Source organism: Podarcis bocagei, assembly GCF_964188305.1.
Source record: "Podarcis bocagei genome assembly, chromosome: 16".
Classification (NCBI taxonomy): domain Eukaryota; kingdom Metazoa; phylum Chordata; class Lepidosauria; order Squamata; family Lacertidae; genus Podarcis; species Podarcis bocagei.
Window position 1 is genome coordinate 27,330,531 of NC_138142.1, and position 24,114 is coordinate 27,354,644.

The 24,114-nt window shown below is 46.7% G+C and overlaps 1 protein-coding gene across 2 annotated transcripts; it reads left to right on the forward strand.

Annotated features, from left to right (window-relative positions):
* The first annotated feature begins 102 nt into the window (after nt 1-102).
* ARHGAP30 (Rho GTPase activating protein 30) lies at nt 103-23,095 on the forward strand. 2 transcript variants are annotated; one of them, XM_081175430.1, is made up of 12 exons: nt 103-914; nt 11,044-11,146; nt 11,641-11,788; nt 12,552-12,634; nt 12,907-13,014; nt 13,272-13,399; nt 14,167-14,335; nt 14,840-14,940; nt 16,240-16,317; nt 17,050-17,553; nt 18,623-18,864; nt 20,183-23,095. In XM_081175430.1, the coding sequence occupies exons 1-12, from the start codon at nt 806-808 to the stop codon at nt 22,445-22,447; spliced, it is 4,038 nt and encodes a 1,345-aa protein (XP_081031556.1). In that variant the 5' UTR covers nt 103-805; the 3' UTR covers nt 22,448-23,095. The 2 variants fall into 2 exon arrangements, with proteins under 2 accessions (XP_081031556.1, XP_081031557.1); XM_081175431.1 differs by having other exon boundaries at nt 14,843-14,940.
* The last annotated feature ends 1,019 nt before the right edge of the window (nt 23,096-24,114 follow it).

Sequence of the window (24,114 nt, forward strand, 5' to 3'; positions counted from 1 at the left end):
TGAAAAGCTGCTAGCACCTCATCTATTAAAAGTCTGATGCAGTGCCTGACTAGTCTTCAAGTAACTTCTCTCTCTCTTTCACACACACACACACACACACACACACACACACACACACACACACACACCTGCTTAGGACCCTCACAACATTTCTGGCCGTGGGCCAAAAATCTGGATTTGTCCTTTTTAGAGGCTTCGACAAAATTCGTGATGGGTGGACCGATAAAGGAGACATGTGGCCATGTGGCCTAGTCCTCCAACCCTACGTCCATGGGTCTATTGGCAAGTGTGTGTGTGTGTGTGTGTGTGTGTGTGTGGTTGAGATTGAACGAGTTTCTTGCGCAAGAGTTAGCTTGCTCTTTGTGGTTTCAAAGATGTTCTGAACGGGAAGTTGGGGTTTAGAGGCAAAGCTGAACTCACTTCCTGTTGGGCTCTGGGTGAGAACAGAAGCTCTCGTGTCCCCACACTTTACTTTGGGCCCTGGGCCTCAGCAGTTTCCTCCCTGCACCCAGATCACACGTTTCGTTGCAGCAGTGCTGGCCAAGGGGTGCCTCTCCGCGCAGAACCTGGAAAAAATATTGGAGTGCATCGGCCTCTGGATAGCCTAGAGCCATTTCGTCATGGAGAGCTGATGGCACGGGGAGCAGCCATGGGTTTAAGGAAGCAGAAGGTCTCCACGGCGTCGGAGGGCCTTTGAACAGCTTCTGCAGAGAGAGGACAGGGGGCCCAATGAGCCCCCGGTGGCCTTGGGGGCAGAAGGAGACGAGAGCCACTGAAGGCTGAACGCTCACACGCCTCGACACACATGTCGCTCGCCATGAAAGCCCGGCAGAAGGTGAAGCGGAAGGGACAGGCCAAGGATCGGGTCTTTGGGTGTGACCTAATAGAGCATCTGCAGTTATCTGGCCGGGATGGTAAGTGATTTGTCTTTTCGGAGGCCGGAAATGTCTTTACCTGGTAGCGTACAGCATCCATTGCCCCCAGTAGGAAATGGTTTGAGAAAAGGGGTCCTGCGCCTCAAGGGTGGCTCAGAACACCTTATTCGGCTTCAGTGGTCTTGGGCTGGGCGTCTAGAGGGGTCCCGCCATCTCCTTCCTGGCTGGCTCCAAGCTCCACAAAGGCATTGAGAACTTTAACAAAGTGCTTTGAAAAACTTTTGCATTTGTGAGTAAGTTCTTGAAATTGTAAATGAGTGACATTGACTGTGACATTGACATCCCCAAAACAAAACAAAAACTTGATTGTTTTCTATTTATTTGAAACATTTTCAAAACCACCCTTCATTCAATAGATTCCAGGACAATGTACGATGGCATATTATTATAATATATTATATATTGTAATTTTATTTTTCCTCCAAAGGAGTCCAGGGTGGTGATATATGGTTATGCTATTATATTATATTATATTATATTATATTATATTATATTATATTATATTATATTATATTATTATACAAGCACCTGAGCGGCTACAAAACTATTAATAACAGAAGCCATTAATCCTGGGGGAAAGCATAACTCAGAGATACAGCATCCGCTTTGCACACCGAAGGACTCTGGTTCAATTCCCGGCATTTCCAGGCAGGATTGGGTTTGTCTCCCTTCTGAAATCCTGGAGAGACACTGCCAGTCAGTGTAGACAATACTGAAGTAGATGAACTGGGAGCTTGGCTCACTATGTACCTAACCAATTTAAAACACCTGGTCAAATTAAAAACGTCTTAATCTGGCACCAAAAAGATTGCAATGTCAGCACCTCCTTGGGGAGGGTATTCCAAACTTGGGGGTGGGGTATCATGGATTTGTTGGAACCCACACAGGAGACTCTGCTATGGGTATCTGTCTCCTGGTCCATCAGCAACACCCCCCCCCACCACAAGCAGTACCAAGGGGGGGAGGAGTACCACCCAGCATGATTTTGTGCCCAGTTTTCATTTTTTAAACATATGTATTATTTATCTAGAATATTCATGCCCTGGCAGGAGTGCCAGCTTGGCCTCGTGACTGTGGGTGCCCGGGGCCGTGGGTGCCATGCAGCGTGCATGGCCCTGGCACTGAAAGTTGTGGGTGTCTGGCGCCTTCAAGGGGAATTTTGTGGGTGCTCGGGCACCCAGGGCCTCAGGGAGTTGGCAGCTATGTGCCCTGGCCTTTTAATTCCCCCCTCTCCCTCAGAAAAGAAATCTCAAATCAGCTTCTAAAATGTGACTATAATAAAAAATCAGAATATATATTTTTTAATGATCAGCATAAATGTAAAACTAAATAGTATAAAACAAAGGGTGTCTGAAGCATTTTCAGATAGTAAGAATGAACGGCCATGCTAATCTCAACATCCTCGTTCTCTAAAAGCAGATACAAATAGTGTTGTTTTAACCAGGTGCCTAAAGATAGAAGGTTTAACACAAGGCAAATATATTTTCCTAGAATGTCTTCCCTAGAATGGTCTGGTAAGCCAAATGGGGTGGTCCAAGAATGGCTCATGGTGTAGAAATTGCCCACTTCTGTCTCAGTGCAGAGATGGACAGTTCTTAGGTATCCTGGTCCCAAGGTGTGAAGGACTTTTAAAGCTCAGAGCCAGCATTTTGAATTGATCCCAGAAGTGGACCCAGAAGCAGACCAGAGCAGCTGGCCTAGCACTAGCAGACCCCCCAAGTATCCCTATTTTCCAGGGACAGTCTCGGATTTACAGAAGCTGTCCCCGTTTCTGATGTGATCCCAGAACGTTCCCACTTTTCCTAAGGATGTCCCTATTTTCATCGGAGAAATGTTGGAGGGTATGGTAGGACGTCCCTATTTTCATTGGAGAGTATGGAGTTATGTGAATCCCGACTCAAGAAGATACAACCTTTAGAAGACATCTGAAGGCAGCCCTGTATAGAGTTTTTTTTTTTTAAAAAAAAACATTTTATTATGTTTTTATTTATGTTGGAAGCTGCCCAGAGTGCAACCAAGTCAGATAGGTGAGATATACCGTATTTTTTCATGTATATTTTGGGTTGTAGCTGGCATACCAGCCTAACCTGGGCAATGTAGGGATATAGGAAATAGTCTTGGGGTTTATCCACACCTACCTTTCCTCCACTCTTTTCTTTTCTATATATAAATTTATTTGTTTTGTTTTTCGAATTAACTTTTTACACTCACATATCCAACATACATCATAAAATCAAAATTCCATAGAATCTCCTGGACTTACTTCCTCCCCTTTGTGGTTCCTATTGTTAGTCATTTCATCCTGCATCTTTTATGATAATCCAAATCTTTTACATCTCCATTATATCCAAAATTCACCATGAAACTACAAGTGCCATTCCAATCCTACTAACAATTTTAACTGTTTACAATGATTCTTCAGATAAATTATAAATTCCCCCATTCCTTATTAAAATTCTGGTCTTCTTGATTTCTGATTCTTCTGGTCATTTTTGCCATTTCGGCATAATCCAGCAATTTAATCTGCCATTCTTCTCTGGTCGGGACTTCTTTCCATCTCTGGGCCAATAACATCTGCACAACTGTGGTCGCATACATAAATCTTTTCTGCTCCATTGGGATTTTGGCACCTAGAATTCCTAAAAGAAAGGCTTCGGCGTTTTTTAAAGAATAAATTATTTTAAACATTAAAATGTTCTTCCACTCTTTTTCAGGCATGATTCACGCTTAAAGTTTCTAGGGCCAAGCATTTTCTATTTTGCCCCGGAGCTTTCCCTATGCAAACTTGCTCTTTAAAGCTCAATCAGAGGAAATGGCAAGCCATAGAAAACCCAGATGAATGTTTGCTGCGATTGAGAGCTAAAGAGTGGGTTTTCACAGGGAAAGTTTGGCGGGGGGGGGGGGAGCTGGGAACGCTCAGACATGGAGCTTTTAAACACAGGCCTGTGCCTGGAAAGTGCAGAGCAAAAGTTAAGTGTGGATAAGCCCTTATACTAACTGATTCAGAGCATAAGAACCTGTTGGATCAGGCCAATGGCCCATCTAGTCTCAGCATTTGGTTCTCACATTGGCCAACCAGATGCCTGTGAGAAACCAGTAAGTAGGATCTGAGCACATGTGCCCTTTCCCCTCCTGTGGTTTCCAGCGACTGGTCTTCAGAAGCATTATTCCATCCCACCGACCGTGGAGGCACAGCACAGACATCTGAGCTAGTAGCCATCAATGGCCGTTCTCCATATGTTTTCTCTAATCCTCTCTTAAATCCACCTGAATTGATGGTTATCACTTCCTCCTGTGGGAGCAAGTGTGAAGAAGTACCATATTTTTCAGTGTATAACACGACCCCTCTTTTTTGGGACTCCAAATAAAGAAATCCCCTGTATGCACTATCCGTGTATAAACGACCCCCAATTTTAAACTTGAAAAAATAGGGGGGAAATGTAGTCTTATACACGGAAAAATACGGTACTTTCTTTTCTCTGATTCTTCCGACATTCTGCTTCATTGGATGCCCACAGGCCCTAGTGTCATGAGGAAATCTTTTCTGTATCCACTTTCTCCATGCCAGGTGTCATTTTATAAACCGTTGTCTTGTCGCCTCTCGCTTGTCTTTTCTCTAAGTGCTTGGTCCATCTAGCTCGGTGTTGCTTGCACGGACTGGCAGAGGACATTCCCAGCCCTATTTGGAGGTGTCAGGGATTGAACCTGGGGCCTTCTGCGTGCAAAACAGATGCACTACCCACTGAGCTATGGCAAAAGGGGCTCCGTACCAAAGAGACAATCTGTACCTCCAGTGTGTAAAAATGGATAAAAGGGTATAGACACCTGTTCCTTCAGATGGAGGGCAATCTCATCTAAAACAGGGCAGGCAACATTCACCTGGCAGGTAAAAAAACCACCCTCAGCAGCACTGGGATCTCTATTGCATCACCTGGGATGAGGTTTTAGAAGCAAGAAGCAGCAAAGAAGCAAACCCCCAGTGGAAAACTCCTCTCTCTCTCTCTCTCTCTCTCTCTCTCTCTCTCTCTCTCTCTCTCTCTCTCTCTCTCTCTCATGCCTCTGAGACCTGTGAGCTGTCAGATCAGGGGCTGGTAGGGTATGAGACACACAGGAAGTGAGCTGTGGGGAGCAAGCGGTGTTCTGGTGTTCTTGTTTGAATTTGCAAGGGGAGGGGAAGGGAAGGGAGGTGGCTCGTGCAACTTCCTTGTTTTGCTGGTCCAATTTTGGCGATTGCATCAATTAGGTGCTTGAGCAAGCGAGAGAAGACACAACAAGCAACAGTGGCAGAGAATGCCGGAGGCTGCTTACTTAATACTATTAGTAGTACAGTGGTACCTCGGGTTAAGTACTTAATTCATTCCGGAGGTCTGTACTTAACCTGAAACTGTTCTTAACCTGAAGCACCACTTTTGCTAATGGGGCCTCCTGCTGCCACCGCGCCGCCGTAGCCCGATTTCTGTTCTCATCCTGAAGCAAAGTTCTTAACCTGAAGCACTATTTTTGGGTTAGCGGAGTCTGTAACCTGAAGCGTCTGTAACCTGAAGCGTATGTAACCCGAGGTACCACTGTACTATCAATATAATTATTTGATTATTTATTTATTGCATTTCTATTCCACCTTTCCCCCAAAGAGCTCATACAGTGATGGCTACCAACTTTGATGGTTTAAAAGAGGATCAGGCAGATTAATGGAGGAGAGGGCTATCGGTGGCTATTAGCCACAATGGCTCTGCTCTGCCTCCACAGTCAGAGGCAGCAATGCTTCTGAAGGCCAGTTGCTGGAAACCACAGGAGGGGGAAAGGCTCTTTGTGCTTGGGTCCTGCTTGCAGATTTCTCTCAGGCATCCTGCTGGCCACTGTGGGAACAGGATGCTGGCCTAGATGGCCCCCTTTGGCCTGATCACCTGTCCTCACCTCCTTCAATCCAGTAGGCTCTTCTTATATCCTTACGGCTTTTATATTGTTCTCCCCCCTCCTCATTTCATCCCCATGACAACCCTGTGAGGTAGGTCAAGCTGAGAGCCAGTGACTGGCCCAAGGTCACCCAGTGAGCTTCAAAGCTGAGTGGGCATTTCCACCCCGGTCTCTCCCAGGTCCTAGTATAACCTTCTGCCTTAAATGCCTGCATACATTTCCAGGGCTTAGCTTAGGTGGAAGAAAACTTGGAAACAGTTAAGGCAAAGAAAATGCCTTTAGTTGAAACTGTAAATTATAGAAAAACTAGACAGCAAGTGCCTCAAAAGGACGGGTGAAGGCAAAGGTTATCTGTTGAACACACATACAAAAATGCTGTAACCTTTCTAAACAGAAAAGTTAGGCAATCCTTGCCTAATATTTATGTGCCCATTTAATATGCAAGATCCCTAAACATAAAACGCAGTAAGATAATTAGAACAAGAAAAAGAAAAATGCATATGCAACGTTTGAAACAAAAAATACAAAGATATACACAAGTAAAAATGGAGAAGTTATCAGTAAAACATTCAGTTAAACATCAGTAAGTCATCAGCTGCGTGCTCAGCCAGGTCAAATGGTCCCCTGGCCTAAACCACCAAAGTCCTGGAGTTACTTCTCTACAGGGAGCTTCAGTCCCCAATGCAGAAAGTATGAGTGTGTCTTTCAGCCCAAGAAAAATTTGTAGGGAACTTTCAGCCCTTGTATGGAAAGTCCCAGGGACCTCATGTTTGTGGTGGGCAGGACTGGAAGCATTAGTGGGCGCTGAAGAGCAGCTGTTATGGCTGCTGCGTCTGCATCTCTGATCCATCCTCTGAGGAGGAGGTGCAGGGGAGAGACACTGATGCAGAACATGTCCCTGTTTTCATCTGAGGAGTGTTGTGGGGTGTGGGATTCTGAGTCAGACCATTGGTCCATGCAACTCTGTACTGTCTACACTGACTGGCAGCGGCTCTCCAGAGTTTCAGACAGGGAGCTTTTTCCCAGCCTTGCTTGGACATGCCAGAGATTGAGCCTGGCACAGGTTGCACTTAAAGCAGGTGTTCAACCGCTGAGCTGTGGCCCTTCCCTTTGTGTGTCTTCCCATTGCCTATTAGTATTAGTATTGTTATTATCTTCATTAACATACCACCCTCCCTCTCAGCAGAGCCCAAGGCAGTGAGCAGCATAATAACCGGTGTACAACAATTGTACGCCATAATTTGACTGCCTCCGGGCATGCCCAAATTCAGGTGAGGCCTTTCCATCATTTGATCTCCATACCAAGAAAAGCTTCACTTGCTAAGTCTCTGCACTGTTAAAGGCAGAGGAGCAGAGCACATTAAAACAGGTGGCAACCGCAGCTGAATACAGCTCATCTCTCCCACCCAGCACCCAACATTTTTATCACCTCTGCAAAGCAAAGCATGTTTGCACAAAAGCTTTTGGGGAGCAGCTCTTGCCCGTGCGGGAGAAGCAGACCCCTGCTCTTGTTCTCCCAGGCTCCTGCAGGCCCTCTCTAGCGGAAGGACGGGATAGGGTTTACACCGGGGGTGGTGTGCTCTTGAGCAAGCTCCCTTTATGTCATGACATGCTCTAATCCAGTCCTCTGGGCGCTGCATGTGGGCCACTGTCAAGGTTTCTACAACCGCTCCGCTTTTCGGGAAAGCGTTCAAGGAAGAGCAATAGGAGGTGTGTAATGAGCACAATTAGATGGTATCTGTTAATGACAGGGCTGCTTTTGGCACACCTGGGCTGCTGCTTCGCAATCGGGGGACAATCAGCAGGAGCAGATCTTCCAAAGACAAGGTGTCACTTTTCTAGGCACGCATACCTGAGATGGACCTTGCCGGTTACATTAACGGGGTGGAGCTGCCAGGATGGAGCTGGTAGATTCCTAGGAAGCTCAAACCCTGCAGCAATCTCACAGATGAAAATAAGGGCCTGCTTGAAACCTCCATACCTTCTGTGGCATTACCAGAATCTCTAAAACTGAAGTTTTGGAATGCAGCAACTCTCCTATGAGGAAAGGTTGCAGCGTTTGGGGGCTTTTGAGTTTGGAGAAAGGGTGAGTAAGAGGTTGTTAAGTTGTGGGTGAACATATCAGACAACACAGCGATTCTTCAAACAGCTCTTCTTTATTCAGATGCCAGAACAGAACTGAACTGAAGGGCTCAGTCAGCCTGCTTATATAGAGCTCCAGTACAACAGTTACTGTAGCAACTTTCTAAAGCTATCCAATCCCTGAACGTCACTTTCGATCCTTCATTTGCATAAAAACTATCCAATCACTGAACATCACTTCAATACATAACAGAGCTGACTTGTTAGAAGTTTATAAAATTCTGCACGGCATGAGGAAAGCTTTCCTCCCTCTCTCATAACACTGGAACTCGTGGACATCCAAGGAAGCGGAATGCTGGAAGATTCAGGACAGAAAAAAGGAAGTCTTTCACACAGTGCTTAAACTGTGGAATTTGTTCCCGAAAGATGTAGTGATGGCCACGTATGGCTTTAAAAGAGGATTGGACAAACTCGTGGAGGAGGAAACTGCTGATTGCTACTAGACATGAAGGCGATGTTCTGCCTCCACAACTGAAAGTGGTAATGCTTCTGAAAAGCAGTAGCCGGAAATGGCAGGAGAGGAGAGTGTGCTTGGGCTCTGGTCCTGCTAGTGGCGTCTGGTTGGCCACTGTGAAAACAGGATGCTGGACTAGATGAACCCTGGGTCTGATCCTGCAAGCTCTTCTTATGTTCCTTTGTTCCTCCTGTCTGCTGTATCCATTGACTCTGTAATACCCTTGCCATCCATTGATCTAATAGCCAGTAGAATAATTGTTCTTTTGGTTAAAGATGCATTGGGATGGCTCTTTTGGTTATCAGTGCATGTTATCAACAGTCCAAAAAACACAGAGATTTAGAGGCAGATGCCCTCTAGCTGCATGAAATTAGGGATGAGTTGAGCAGCTCATCCATACATCCTTTTGTGCTGTGTTTCTATCTAGACACAGGTCCAGGCTTTTCCAGAGTTTATTGTGAGGAAGGTGCTTTGAATGTGGTAGCTCTGTGAGGTGAATAGAGGCCTTCTAACTACTATCAGAGCCTTTAACAAACTACAGCTCCCAGGATTCTTTGGGGGGGGGAAGCCATGACATGTTTATAATGGTGTCAGAGTGCTTTCAATGTATGGTATGGCTTTGGCCTGGGTGGAAAGGAGGAGGGTAAGTGAGAGAGGCAGTTTAAAGTATTAAAGAGTGGTGTGAACATGACCTGTGTTTATTCATGAATGAGGCAGGGCACTTCTAAGCACATGTTGCTGGGGAGAAATAGTGGGGAAGGCCCTATCTGCAGTGGAGCATAGCCTCTGGACATCCCTGAGGGATAAACAGCAGAGAACCTTGTTGTGATACCTTAAAGACATATCAAGGTATTATTCCAAGAGCTTTCCTGAGATAAAGTCCATTGCAACAGATCCATGAAGTAATGATCTTCACTTGCAAGTACAGTTGCCTTGCAACTTACACAAGGGTTGTGTTCTGGGGACAGTGTGCAAAGCAACCCTTTTAAAAACTGTAAAAAGACTCTCTGACCACCTCTGCACTCTCTCCAAAGGCCGCTACAGATTGTCTCTGCACCTCTGAACGCAGAGGTGGAAGGAGGGGAGCAAAAAGTGGGGAAGGGCTGCGGCCTTTACATCTAGAATATGTCATTTCTTGGAAGCGCATTCTTAAAAACTGCTATACCGTAACTTAGCTGAGAGCTTCAGTTCTCCTTCTGTGTGCATTTTGCTTCCTGTCTGTGCTTCGGAAATGAAATCACCCAGCGACTCCACCCAGACATCTACCCTTGATGAGAATGTGTGTGTGTGTCTCCACACTTGCCCATTGCACATCAGATCTATTTTATTTCCCTGTTAAGTGTAGAATGTGACATTAGAGGCCCAGCGGACAATGTTAACTGGGTTCCAAGCATCTCCAAGCCTGCCCATCTCTGACACTAGAATGGACTTCTGATTCATTTGAGATCCCCATAAAAAAGCAAACACAAGTTTTCAGTTTTTCAGTTGGTTTGTATACTGGTACCTTCCCTACTTCATGAAGGAGCTATTTCAGATATGCATAGGCCACTTCCTCCAGCTGATCAACGGAGCTATGTTGTTTAAAACCATATGATATAAAATCAGCGTGATAACAAAATCATGGATCAAAACTGCAAACAATCATGTTTTAAAACAGCCCTGAATCTACTAAATCAGGGGTCAGCAATCCGCGGCTCCAGAGCCGCATGTGGCTCTTTTACACCTTTGCCGCGGCTCCGGGGCGGATACTAGCGAGGGGAGGAGGCACATTGTGTGCCCCAACGCTCCCCACTGTTTTAAATGTCGCAATGGTTTTGCGGCTCCCGGTTTTTTTTCTTCGGTCCAAGTGGCTCTTTTTGTCTTAAAGGTTGCAGACCCCTGTACTAAATCAACCTGCCTGCAAATCCCCCTGCCGCAAAAATAAAGAAGTCCCAATAGAAAACAGTAAAAGGCAGGCTTCTCACCTCACACATAGTTCACCTCTTTCCTATTTATATCCTCACAGAAAACTGTGAGGTAGGTTAGGCTGAGAGACTGTGAATAAGCTAAAGGCCACCCAGTGAGCTTCATGGCCAAATGGGGATTTGAACCTTGGTCTCTCAGGTCCTAGTCTGACTCTCTAACCACTGCGCCACACTGGCTATATTGCCCTTTCTGTCAGGGATTTGGAGATTTTAAAAAACTGTTCAATCTTATTTTCGGTTGGTAAAGCTAAATCAACTGGTGAATATTTAGACGGGGTGTGAGTTTTGTTGTTGCTACTTATCCCTGCAATGGACCCCCCAAAGAATTCTGGGAACTGTAGTTGCCCCTCAGAGACTTACAATTCCCAGTGTCATTAACAGTGCCCAGAATTCTTGGGGGGGGGGGAAGTCATGTGTTTTGGATGTGCTTCAAATGTATGGTGTAGAGCTGCCCTGTGGCTGTTCAGAATGGAGGTCCCATTGGTGGTGGGCCCCAGGAGGCCCCACGGTCAGCACTGCTGGGTGGTGATGATGCCAGGCCTCCTGAGACCAGGGCAGGCTGCCTTTCAGGGTGATTTGGCCATCTCTCAAGAGGCACCACCATTCCCCAGGCTGACTCTCAACCCTTTCCCAGTTCCTCAGGTTCTGAAGAGCTGCACGGAGTTTGTGGAACAGCACGGAATCGTGGATGGGATCTACCGGCTGTCGGGAGTCTCCTCAAACATCCAGAAGCTGAGGTAAAAGCCAGCTGCCATTATTCATGTGTGGAACCCACTGCGGGAAGATGTGGTACTGGAGTCGCCAGCTTAGATGGCTTTCAAAAAAGGATTTTTTTGGAAAATTAAGAGGAGCAGGGGGTATCAACTGATGGCTGTAAGCTGTGATTCATAAATGGAACCTCCCTGCCCAAAAGCAGCCTACCTGGAATAACAGCTTAAGAATCCCTGACACATGGCCACCCAACCTCCAACAATGAATAATCTACCACCTTCAGAGGGAGTCCGATCCATTGTCTTACAGCTCTCGCCATCAGAAAGCTCTTCATAATATTTAGCCGGGATCGCCTTTCTGGTCATTTGAATCCATTGGTTTGGGTCCTACCCTCTGGAGCAGCAGAAAGCAAGCTTGCTCCATCTCCCATGTGACAGTCCTTCAGACAGTCCAGATCTTCTGGTGTTACTATATATTCCATTGCCTTTTTCCTTCCTTCCCTTTTCCTAACCCTTTGCAGGTTGGAATTTGACAGCGACCGGGGCTCCCCTGACCTGAACAAAGACTTGTACCTCCAGGACATCCACTGCGTGAGCTCGCTCTGCAAAGCCTACTTCAGGGAGCTGCCCAACCCGCTCCTCACCTATCAGCTCTATGATAAGTTTGCCGTGAGTATGGCTGACCCAGGGCATATTTCGCACTAAGGGCCTTCACTCTAGGGCATTCTCTTCTGCGTAACCTTCCAAGAGCCATATGCCAATAGTGGGAGGGGCCAAGGGCAGGGCAACAGATTTAAATTTCAGCTTTGAACTACACCCACCCACCTCTGCCTCAAGCAAGAGTCATGGAATTACAGTGTTGGAAGGGACTCCAAGAGCCATCTAGTCCTACCCCCCTCCCTGAAAGTCGCTATCAGAGGTCAAGGTTAGATTCTAGCCAGGCAGAAGGAGGCAAAGCAGGGCCAGTGAGGGATGTGGCTTGAGAGAGGAGGTGTGGCCTAGGGAGATTCCTGAGGGCCAGACAGAGAGTCCTGAAGGGCCACATTCAGCCCCCAGGGTGTGAGGTTCCCTGTTCCCTGCCCTAATACATATAAAGGGTTGCTTTGTTGTGCTCACCAATACAGCAGTTTCCAAGGTTCATGTGCTTTCAATGTGCACTGGATGTACGGTGTGGATCTGCCCTTATTGTGTATAGATTTGCATGCTACTCATTGAATCATCAAATTGTAGAGTTGAAAGGGACCCAAGGGCTCATCTAGTCCAACCCCCTGCAATGCAATGGCAAATGTGGCTCAGGTCTGGCAGATGACTGTACCCGATATCCAAAACTATTTGCTTTCAGCGTTTGGTATTGCATGGCAGGGTGGGAGGCATGCTGTGGAATTGAGCAAACAAAATGGTGAGCTGAGTACCTCTTTCCCACTTCACCCAGGATGCTGTGGCCATCCAGATGGAGGAGGGTCGGCTGGAAAAGATCAAGGATGTGCTGAAGGAACTCCCAGCGCCCCACTACAGGTACCTGCAAGGGCCAAAAAGCCCTTTTTCTAGCTCAATCCTCATAGCGTCTTTTGGTCTCGCACATGTGTGAGAGTTCGGGACATAAAAAGGAGTGTCCTGATTTTTGTCCCCCTGAGGATTACTGAATGCTAGTATGGCTGGCAAGGAGATTTCACAGTCCAGTTCCTATTGATGGATGCTGTTGGTTGTGATTTCTTGTTCAGTTGACCCTCACTCTGTCCCCGTCCCCCGTCCCCCAATCTTTGTTTTGGCTTCGTGTCCACCACAAGGACCTTGGAGTTCCTGATGAAGCATCTAGTTCACATGGCCTCTTTCAGCTCCGAGACCAACATGCACGTACGGAACCTGGCCATCGTCTGGGCTCCCAACCTGCTCAGGTGAGACACAGCAGCTTTTATCAGTTCTTGGTGAACCATCATTGACAGCAACGTTGTTTAAGGCCTGGCGAAGGGGGATTAGACTGAAACAAAGGCAAATTTGGAAAACTAGATTTCTGAACAAGGAGGAAGAAGACTGGCCTGACAATCAGGAGATTCTTGCTCAACGAACGAGTGTCAGCAAGACCCATCACACCCACTCCCAACCTGTGCACCTCTGCTTCATTAGGCTTCACCCCATCTCCCTCTCTTCTCAGGTCCAAGGACATTGAGTCGTGTGGCTTCAACGGCACAGCAGCCTTCATGGAGGTCCGCGTCCAGTCCATTGTGGTGGAGTTTATCCTCACCCACGTGGATCAGATTTTCAATAACGTCCCTCTCTGTGGTAGGTCTTTATGTGTGACAGACGAATACCATAGAATTATAGAAATGTAGAGTTGGAACTTCTTGTAGTGCCCTCCATTGCAATACCCCTCCATACACGTTCAGTACATGGGCTTCTGGAGGTGGGGGGCACTTCAGCAGCCCTAATGAACTTCCCAAAGAGCTTTCAAAATCTGAGGACCTCCCGAGAGAGGTTGTGGTGACAGCATAAGGTTTGTTTATTTACCGGTAATTTATTTGTTGCATTTATACCCCAACTTTCTTCCCAAAGTGCTCAAGGTGTTGTACAAAGTTCTCATCTCCCTCATTTAATGCCCACAACAACCCTGTGAGGAAGGTTAGGCTGAGAGTCGGTGACTGGTCCACAGTCACCCAGTGAGCTTCATGGCTGAGTGGGGAGATTTAAACTCCCAAGTACAGTGGTACCTTGGAAGTTGAACAGAATCTGTTCTGGAAGTCCGATCGACTTCCAAAACATTCGGAAACCAAGGCACAGCTTCTGATTGGCTGCAGGAAGCTCCTGCAGCCAATCGGAAGCGGCATTGGACATTCAGGTTCCAAAGAATGTTCATAAACCAGAATACTCACTTCCGGGTTTGCGGCGTTCGACTTGCACGGCATTCGGGATCCAAGGTACAACTGTACTAGTCCAATACTCTTTAACCACTGTACCACACTGTCTCTCCTGCACTAAACTAGCTCTCTGGCTTTATTCCTGCGCTCACTTAATTTTCTGATGATGCTGTTTTTCCTCCATTACTGCTATAGCCGGGAGCCGTGAATCTCTCAGGAAGTCCCTTCTCCTTGCGAGCTCACCGGTGACCTTTGGCGACGACAAATACTCCTTTTCCTGCAATATCCCAGCTGCGCTGAACCAAGGGGATGGCCCACCGCAGATGCGACCCTACCACACCATCATCGAGCTCACTGACAACAAGTACACACCTCCCTTCCCTCTCTTTTCCCTTCCCATGTTCACTTCTGTATTTGCCTGCTGAGAATTTCCAGATTCTAGTTACAAAGGATGGCATCGGAGGCCCATTTTGCAAAGCGACTACAACCAGAGGGCATGAAGCCCATTTTGCTGGGTGGGCTGCAGAGAAAAAGGCACATCCCTACCTATGTGGTGGGGTTGCCCCCAGACTGTGCAATGTTGGTCACAGCTATTCCAGACCGCTTCATCTCCCAGCAAACTGCACAATTGCCCCCGGCCCTGATTATTTTATCTGGTGTTGTTTTTCTTGCATGAATGAGAATAGTAAATCCGTGCACAGAGATTTGTTGATGCTTATTTTAGCTGCAGCCAGACAGGAAACCCCTTTCCCTCTGCCCTCACTTCTGAGGACTTAGAGAGTCCTAAGGATCCCATTGGAAATGGCTCCAGACACATGATGACCGTCCTGCAGGCAAAATTTATAACCTCCATTCCAATTCTTCACAGAAGAAAAGGATCCCTTAAGGCAAAGAAATGGAAGTCAATTTTCAACCTCGGCCGATCCAGCCATGATGCCAAACGCAAGTTGAACAAGTCGGAGGACAAAGGTAAAAGGCTTAACGCTAAAGCTCACTGTAACTGTTCAAGAGGACTAAGAGTTAAGTGTGCCACATATATGGCCTAAAAGTGGGTCTTTCTGTCACTATCTCATTGATTATTTTTCCCAACAAAAGCGCCAAGTGCTGCATTATAGTGCAGATCAATGGTTCCCACAAAATTTTGAGCCACTGTACCTTTGGTTCTATACACTCATCCCCAGGGCCCCCTGCCCTATAAAACCATTGTTCAGAATAGAAGGACTATAATAACACAATAAAATTCAAAACAGTAACAATTAATTGCACGTTTAATTCAAAATGCAATTAAAACTGTTTTGTTTAATTAATGCAACAAAATGGATGAACTCGATACAGTGATAGCAGCTTTTCAGAGTCTAATACAGTGGTACCTCAGGTTAAGTACTTAATTCATTCCGGAGGTCCGTTCTTAACCTGAAACTGTTCTTAACCTGAAGCACCACTTTAGCTAATGGGGCCTCCTGCTGCCGCCGCGCCACCGGAGCACGATTCTGTTCTCATCCTGAAGCAAAGTTCTTAACCTGAAGCACTATTTCTAGGTTAGCGGAGTGTGTAACCTGAAGCGTATGTAACCTGAAGCGTATGTAACCCGAGGTACCACTGTAGTCGTTTACACCTCTAGTACCCCCCTGCCACCCCTTTGCCTCCAGAGGGCAGAACCACCGACTTTGGGAACCACTTTGGTTGTAGATTCCCCCAGAGCTTTATTAAAGAGCTTTATTAAATATATGGGACCATGATATATGAGACAATTTTTTCTCTAAAGGATTAATTATCTGGATGTTGACTGCTAGAATCTCTGTTAACACAACAATGGAAGACACTAAAAGATTTAAGCTTAGCACTATGGTACAGTATAAAAAAATCTGAACATTTATGTGCAATGTGGTGGGACTTTATATCTTATGTTTCATCTGCCAACATGCAAGACTCTTCAACGACATCAAAAATATAAATTTGGATTGATGGGAAAGGTCAGAAACCAGGAAGATCAAGTATTCTTAAAAGATTGGAATAACTTTGTAATATATTTAAAAGACCTCTGTAAACAAGTTGAAAACATTGGCAGGGATAAAGTTACAATTCTATGAAAGATAAATAGCCACGTTTTTATGCATCCTGTGGTTCTTTTGATTCATTATGTTGATGTTGCTTCTTTTATTTTGTTGCCTGTAAAAGGAAAAAATATATACTATTAAAATTCAACTGAAAAAAGTTTTTTTTTTGAGGCCCGGATTTGGTTGGCTCAATCCTGCCTTTCTGTTTCAGATGACAAAATGGGAAAGATGCGTCTGCGGCCGGCCAAAAGCATGGATTCCCTCAGCTCCATGCCATGTGCCAGTGATGGTAGGTGCAGAAATCTCTGGGGTTGTTTACATTCGCTGCTGAGGGCCTGGCTGGCTTTTGCCCCACTTCTGTTCCTCCTGGAGCATAGAGATGGAGGAGACAGAAGGACTTGGGTGTTTCACCAAATCTTGGAAGGACTTTAATCCTAATAATTTGGATTGCTGGTATTCAAGGGTTTGGCAGATTGCCCTTCTTGAAAAGGTATCTCCTTAAACTAAAAGTATCTAAAGGGCAGAACTCAATTTTTTTTTACATATGACGTGATTTCTTATTCAATTGAGGCACATCGCATAGTCAAACATCTAGCTCATTTAATACTATATAGAACCTTTATTCTCCATAATGATGGAATTAACAGATGAATAATACTTTTATTTTCATATATCCTTACTATTTGTAAAGGAAATCTTTTTATGAGTTAATACTTAATTATCCGTTTGGAGCTGTGCCGTATCTTTGTACTTTTGTCCTTCCAGGCTGTGACTCTTTACAATTTAGGTTTCAGATCCTTTGCTTTCTTTCTTTATGTTATGTTTTCACTTTTTTGGGTTGACCGATAAATAATAATAATTTTAAAAAACCCAGCAGCATACCTATTCACAGTAATCTCATAGCAAATTCATCACAGTATTAAGGCTACTGGAAGGCAACCTTGGAAAAGGTTTGGGGCCCAGGCATGAGGCCCTGTCTTTTGGGACCCTCTTTGATTCAGCTCTCTTCCTTTGTGTGCAGATGACATTCAACTGGGGAGGAAAATCTCCCAGAAGCAGCTCACTCTGTGCCGTGAGAGTTTTGATGGCCCAGCTTCTCTCGATAACAGTTTCCTGCTGTCGGAGTCCGACGAGTATACAGAGAGGCCCAAGGCCGAAGAAGCACAAGGCGAGTCGGAGGGCGAAGCCACTGCCAAGTCGGAGCCCACCACCCCGAAAGCCAGCAGGTCCAGCCTTGTCGGGGTGGCTCCTCAAGGGAGATCCCCCAAAACTGGGCGGAACCGTGCAGAGAAGTGCGCCGGCGTCCACATCTCTGGGCCTTTCTCTGTCACGGTCCCATTCCACATCACTTCCAACCTCAGTTTGTCCCGGCTAACCCGGGGGCTCGAGTGCCCTGCCCTGAGCCACTGTGCCCTGGAGAAGGACCCTTCTGAGACCTCTGAAGCCAAAGAGGACGAGCCTTCTAAGCAGAAAGAAACAGAGGAGAAGCTGGTACCTGACCTCACAAACAAGGAAGACGCTGGAGGTAAGTATCTCCCCACCATTTCTTCCATCTACAAGCTGCCTTGGTGGTATAGACCAGGGCTGTGGAACCATTTTTGGCTCCATGGGCCAGATCCTTATCAGAATTGGCTCCTGAGCCAAATTTGGCAGAGTTCTCCCTGCCCCCCCAACCTTCATTTTACCAGGCAGGGGTCTGTGCAAGCCCCCTACTTGAATCAGGAAAAAGTATGCATGGAATCCTGCAGGATTGAACCTATGCCCATCAGCTGAAGATCAGCTGTCATGAGTGGTGTCAGCTGATAGGCAGGTGAGTGTGGTTTGAGCCAAGATGGGCCTGCAGGCTAGAGGTTCTCTGCTCCTGGTGGCACTTGGGCCTTGCTGCCAGATTCCCCAGTTTGTGCCCACTGGTGCATTACACAGCTGCATGAAACTTGCCCATTCTCTTGCATGAAACCTGCCCATTCCTTAACATCACCCTTTTGAGGCTCTGCCCCAGATGCCCCCCATTTCAGAAGTTAAACAGATGACAGCAGGTGAGAGGGACTTTTCAGTGGTGGCACCCTTCTTGACCTGGGAACTGGCCCTACTTACAGTTGATACGTTTTCCCAAAATAATACAGATGAACACCTGAAATGTGCCATATTTAATCAACTAGAGGAATCTTAGCTGATTACCTATATGAATCTTCATTGATTCATCAAATAAATCTGCAAAAATGTGTATATAATAAATAAAATGGATTGTATTCAACTAAGCTCTACACATAATAAAAGTAATGGGCAAATGTTAACCATGTGCACTAATTGCTACTTTGAGTATGGCTAACATGGGATGCAACCCAATAGTTCTAACTTACTAACTTACTTTATTTTTAAGTGATCCAGACTAGGGTCAAAACAAGTACCCCCCTTTCTCTCATAGGGGAGGTAGGTGTTGTTTTTTCTTCTTCCTAAGATTGTGCTCACCATCTGCAGTTTTCCTAAATACTTGCATTACAAAGAACTTGGGGCTCACCAAGGAGCTAGTCCCTGTCGCAAAGAACTGACTTGCTCTTTGCTTCTTCTTCTTCTGCTTCCCCTTATTGAAACAGATGCAAAGGCAGGAGGCCTGTCTGATTCGGAAGAGAACCAGATGTCTTTGGAGGTCCAGGACTCCTTCTCTTTCCTGGACAGCCAAGATGCCTGGCTGGGTGAAAGCATGGATGGAGACCAGCCCCGGAAGAGCACCAGCATAGCGCCTGGTTTTGCAGGCAGTGGTGTGGACAGTTCCCCACTCACGGAGGACGACATGAGCAGTGGGTTCATGAATGAGATGATAGGAGGCGGGATGCAGGTGAGGTCCATGACTATGTCACCCAAAATCTTTACCTAGTTAAAAAGGCAGGTGCTCTTCCACCCCATCCTTGAGTCTCTGTCCTAGCAGGAGCTGCACATCAGCTCCTACCTGACCATTTTGGCAGCTCCAAGGTGGGAAGGGAGGGAAGAAAGGAGTCCTTTGGAGCTAGACAACTCCTACAATCTCTATAAGCAGATACAGACAACAATGCATAGAGCTCTGTGGGGGTGGGGATCCATTAATATAAAATTATGCTGCAGAAATAAAGTGCAGGATGGGGGTTGACCCTTTTATACATATTAAGTGTGTTTTCGGCATATAATGGATGGGGCTATTTTTAAAAGATGTAGGCGAGTGCTCAATACCATAGGTGATCCAAAGTGAGCAAAGTCCAGGACAGATAAAACAAAGGACTTATTCAGGCAGTGCATAAACTATGGAACTCCCTCCCACAGGAGGCAGTGATGGCCACCAACTTGGATGGCTTGGAAAGAGGATTGGACAAAATTCATGGCTATGCTTCACCTCCAGGGTCAGAGGCAGCAAAGCTTCCGAATACCAGTTGCTGGAGGCCACAGGAGGGGAGAGGGTTATTATGCCTGGGTCTTGCTCAGGGGCTTCACAGTGAGACATCTAGTTGGCCACTGTGAGAACAGGGTGATGGGCTAAGTGGACCATTATTAGCATGATTCAACAGGGCTCTTCTTAAACGGGTTGGAACCGCCAAACATTCATTCATTCATTATTTATTTATTTCATAAAATTTATATATTGATAGTAGGAAAAAATCTCAAAGCAGTTTACAAACAAGATAAAACAATGAAATTACAACTAAAAATTTACAACTGTAATTTAAAACATACAGAAAATTAAAGCCACAGTAGAATAAACTAAAACACATTAAAACTCATACAAATTCCAGCCATAAATCCCCTTTAAACCCAGTACAGTAGTTGGTTTTGGGCACATGGCGTGTTTTAAGTAAGTTTTTATTTTACTTTTTAATTGTATTGGTTTGGGGTTTTGCTGCCCTGGGCTTTTTTTGAAAGGGAGCGCAGGAGAGAAACGTAATGAATAAAGAAACAGGCAGTTTCTTATGCTCCCTTCAGCCCCAGGCAACACAGGCCTGGGGCTGATGGGAGTTGTAGTTCAAAGAGCCTTGCTGTCTGGTGCCTAAACATATGGAGAAAGGGAGGTTGTTCTGTGTGTTTGCTATATTCATTATTTTTAAAAGGGTAACTGAGAAAAAGAAAGATGTGTGTGTTTGAACCAAAGAGGAGCCTTATTTAAAACTCTTTTCTTTCTCTACCTCCAGCTGGAGATGTTTTCAGCTGTTTCACCACTAGATTACCTGTCCATTGAGGAGTGTATGAACGAGCACTCAGAAGAGGAAGATGACCAATATTATCTGGCTGTGGGATGTTCAGATGGTGATGAGGTTTCTAAGGAGGTTGACAGTGAAGAGGTCTACTTGAGTGCTTTTGATGACCTCAGCCCCTTAGCTGGCAAATTACAGCATTTCCAGCAGCCAGATGAAGACCAGGCTCTTGATGACACCTGTCTCCCAAGGAGCACGTTGGACGATCAGCCCTTCAGTCTGGCCGGACAGCCCTCACCTGAAGATCCAGACAGCTCCCATCTCTTTAAACTTGACAAGGAACCTCTCCTGGATGGTCCTCCAGTTCACGACTTCAGGTTAGACAATTCTCAGCTGGATCCAGATTCAGGCAATCCATCTGAAGAAGAGTTGCAGGCCTTCCTGGATTCTGGTAGTGATTTCAGTCAGTTGGAAACACTCATGAAGGCTGAAGCTGAGACCACCCAGGTAGATCCTGACTTGGCAGCGTTGCAGATGGAAGGCATAAACGCCAGAGGTGAAGATGACCTGCTTCTAGGAACAGGGTGCTTGATGCATGCCAAATGCCCTGATGGAATTCCAGAAAACCCTGTGCAAAGATCTTCATTTCAAGAGAATCAGAACCATGCAGCCCAACCGAGCCTTGAAAATGAGCGGGAACGGCACAATGCATTAGGCATTGAGCAGGTTGCAAGATCTCCTTGCACCCCCAGCATAGAGGCTGGTGGATCTACCTTGGAGGTAGATGGATTGTATGACTGGCACCCAGACTATGAGTTCTCATTTCAAGAGGCAGAGCAGCTACAGAGGGGAGAGACTGCTCTTCATCCTCAGGCAGCAGAAGTTCTTTCACCCTTGGGTGGCTCCACTTTGCACAGAGCTCCACTTTCCTCTTTGCTGGACAATTGCTCTGAAAATACTTCTTCCGAGAAGTCTCCAATGCTTGCACCGAGTCTTGAGCCAGATGCTCCAGCTGAGAGAGCCCCTCCTGGTGGCTCCTCGCCTGACAATTCCAATGGGTCTGAAGCCTCGTCGCTCGGGGCCCCTTCTCTGCAGGGCTGCCCAGAAAGTCCTCCACAGACACCACCACATTCAATGCCGGTGAAATCCTCCGATGCCCTCAAGCACGACCTCTCTGATGGAAGCGTCTCCATGAGGTTGACCTCGCATGCCATCAGAGTGCAGCAGGCAAAATCTTTCCCGGTCGTGCCTCCGAAACCCCAGTTTGCCAAGATCCCTCCGTCCTTAATGCCAATATCTCCAACCAAGGAAGCCTCCCTCATGTGGTGCAGCCCACCTGTCCCAGAAAAGAACTGTAGAAACGGGATAAAAGAGGGGCCCAGCGAAGGCTCTCTGCACAGGCCCCTTCGCCCAGCCAGCCTGGATGTACATTGCAGCACCCCCGATAGCACTGAAAATGTAAAAACTCCCCTGGCTTCTTCCAAGCTGCCAACCTCTCCAGGTTACTGTCTGGGCGATTCAGGGGCCCTCCGGAAGCAGCGGAATTCCCTGCCTGTGAGTTTAGAGAAATATGACAGAGATTACGAGAGAGGAGTAGACGTGGTCCCAAAGCTACTGCACTCCCCACTGGACAAATGCAGCCTTTGGCCCAAGAGCAGTGATGAGCTCCCTAATACAAAGTGCTCTCTGCTAGAAGGTTTGGATAAACACAGCAGCAGCACTACCACCGCCAGGGGTGAAGAAGGGAAGGGTGAGCCCTCCCAAAAGCAACTTCCAGCGCCTCTATTGCTCGGTGAGGCTGGTGGGGCTGCTCCCCAGAAGCAGAGATGGGCCAGCTGGCGCAATGGGAACAGCATGTCGTTTGACGAGGCCGTCGCTCTTGCCAAGGAGAGACACGTGGGCCAGGCCCCAATGAGGAGGATGCAGACCTACTGTTTTGGCGATGTGGAGGGGCTGTATGGCCCTCCCAGAACAGAGAAGCCACCCCCAAACCCCAAGCCCGCCCTGAAGCCTCTGGGGCAGCGGCCCCTGAGACCCCTGTCCTGCGCAGGCACAGCCGCAGATGCCTTTGTCCCGGGGAAGCCGCTTCTTGCTCCAGCGTTGCCTGACATTATCCCAGAAGGCCAACTCTCTCCAAGCCTGGAAGCTCTGTCCCTTCCTCAGGATCTCCCGCCAAGGAGAAAACTGAGCTTGACGAAGGCAGGGCGACGTGCGTCCAACTCGGAAGAGGTGCTTTTAGCAGCACAGCAGCAGCGGAGGTGATTCGCTTTGGCAGCTGGTTCCCAAATCCTGCCTTCAACTGTGCTGCCTGGTGCTGCTGTGACCTTGGGACTTCTGCACTGATGTGGCACCTCCCCACCCACCCAATCAGGACACAAAGGACTGAAGAAGACTCTTGCTGGAACAAACCAACCTTAGCTAAGAATCATCTGCTTCAAGCAGAGATCAGCCAGAAGTCCACAAACAGGGCCTGAGAAAGCAAGAGCTGCAGGAGCCGCCCCCACGGGTGATACAACCAAGGGCATGTCACGTGGGTGCTGCAAAATGGGGTAGCTGCTCAGATTTGAGTCCTGTGCGGTAGGTAGAGTGGTAGATAGCGATGTAGGATAAATGCTATTGTGAGTGAGTAGGCTTAAATCGATGTGACGGAAATGACTAAGAGAAAAGAAAAGAAATACTGTAAGTTTACCATTCTGAAATGTGCGTATCTTCTGTGCAGGCAGGCATCCCCTTAACTATTAACACATATTGAATGGTTGCATATAAAGTTCCCCTTTTATCAGTCTTAGCTTCTCCCCAAGAATTCTGGGAAGTGTAGTTTGTTATGGGTGCTGAAAGTTGTTAGCTGGCCTCTATTCCCCTCACAGCAGTACAATTCCCAGAGTACCCTGTGAGGAGGGAATGCCAGTACAGTGGTGCCTCACAAGACGAAATTAATCCGTTCTGCGAGTCTCTTGCGGTTTTTTCGTCTTGCGAAGCATGGCTATTAGCGGCTTAGCGGCTATTAGTGGCTTAGCGGCTATTAACGGCTTAGCGGCTTTAAGAAAAAGGAAACAAACTCGCAAGAACTCGCAAGACGAAACGTCTTGCGAAGCAAGCCCATAGGGAAATTCGTCTTGCGGAACGACTCAAAAAACGGAAAACTCTTTCGTCTTGCGCGTTTTTTGTCTTGCGAGGCATTGGTCTTGCGAGGTACCACTGTAAAAGCACTGTAAGAACTCTAACCCTGGGTGGGAATAGGGGATTCTCCTAACAGCACCCTTAACGACTACAGCCATGTTCTGTTGAAAACTGTATCATGGTGCTTTAAATGTATGGTGTGAATGAGGCCGAAGTAGAACTGTTATATAGCCTACATCCCACTCGGCTTTTACCCTGAAGGCCTGAATGTACTTATAGATGCAAGAGACAAATTTCTGTTTAGCTCTCTCTTTAAACATTAAAGGATACTGAGCGAGATCACTGCCTTGAAGGTTGAGGCTGTCATAATATTTTGCATACTTATTTGGAAGGAAGTCCCGCTCAGCAATGCGAGACTTACTTCTAAGTATAAACTTGCATAAGGATTTTGCATGTAGACATGCACATGGGATGATGTATGTACCTAGAAGCTCTCAAACATCCCAGAAGCAATGAGTGACAGTTACCAGACAAAACAGTGTTTCTCCACTATGAATTGGAAAATAAAAGTCCATGCTGTTTGGTTGGTAGTAATGAATATTTGTATGTGGCTACCATGATGCTGCACTCAAGAATTTGCAGAATGTAATATGGGGACACAAGATCGCCCACATGGGCTTTGTGGATGACAGAATATCCTGGATCCTGGTACTTGGGGTGGCTTGTTAGTCCAGCCTTTGCCAACCTGGGGCCCTCCAGATGTTTTGGACTACAGCTCCCATCAGCCCCAGCCAGCACTTGGACACATG

Bases quoted from the DNA above. Each gene is read 5' to 3' on its own strand.
- ARHGAP30 (XM_081175430.1), top strand. From the start codon at position 806: ATGTCGCTCGCCATGAAAGCCCGGCAGAAGGTGAAGCGGAAGGGACAG. The intron at 13,400-14,166 runs GTAGGTCTTTAT...TTACTGCTATAG, and splicing joins CAATAACGTCCCTCTCTGTG to CCGGGAGCCGTGAATCTCTC. The intron at 14,336-14,839 runs GTACACACCTCC...AATTCTTCACAG, and splicing joins ATCGAGCTCACTGACAACAA to AAGAAAAGGATCCCTTAAGG.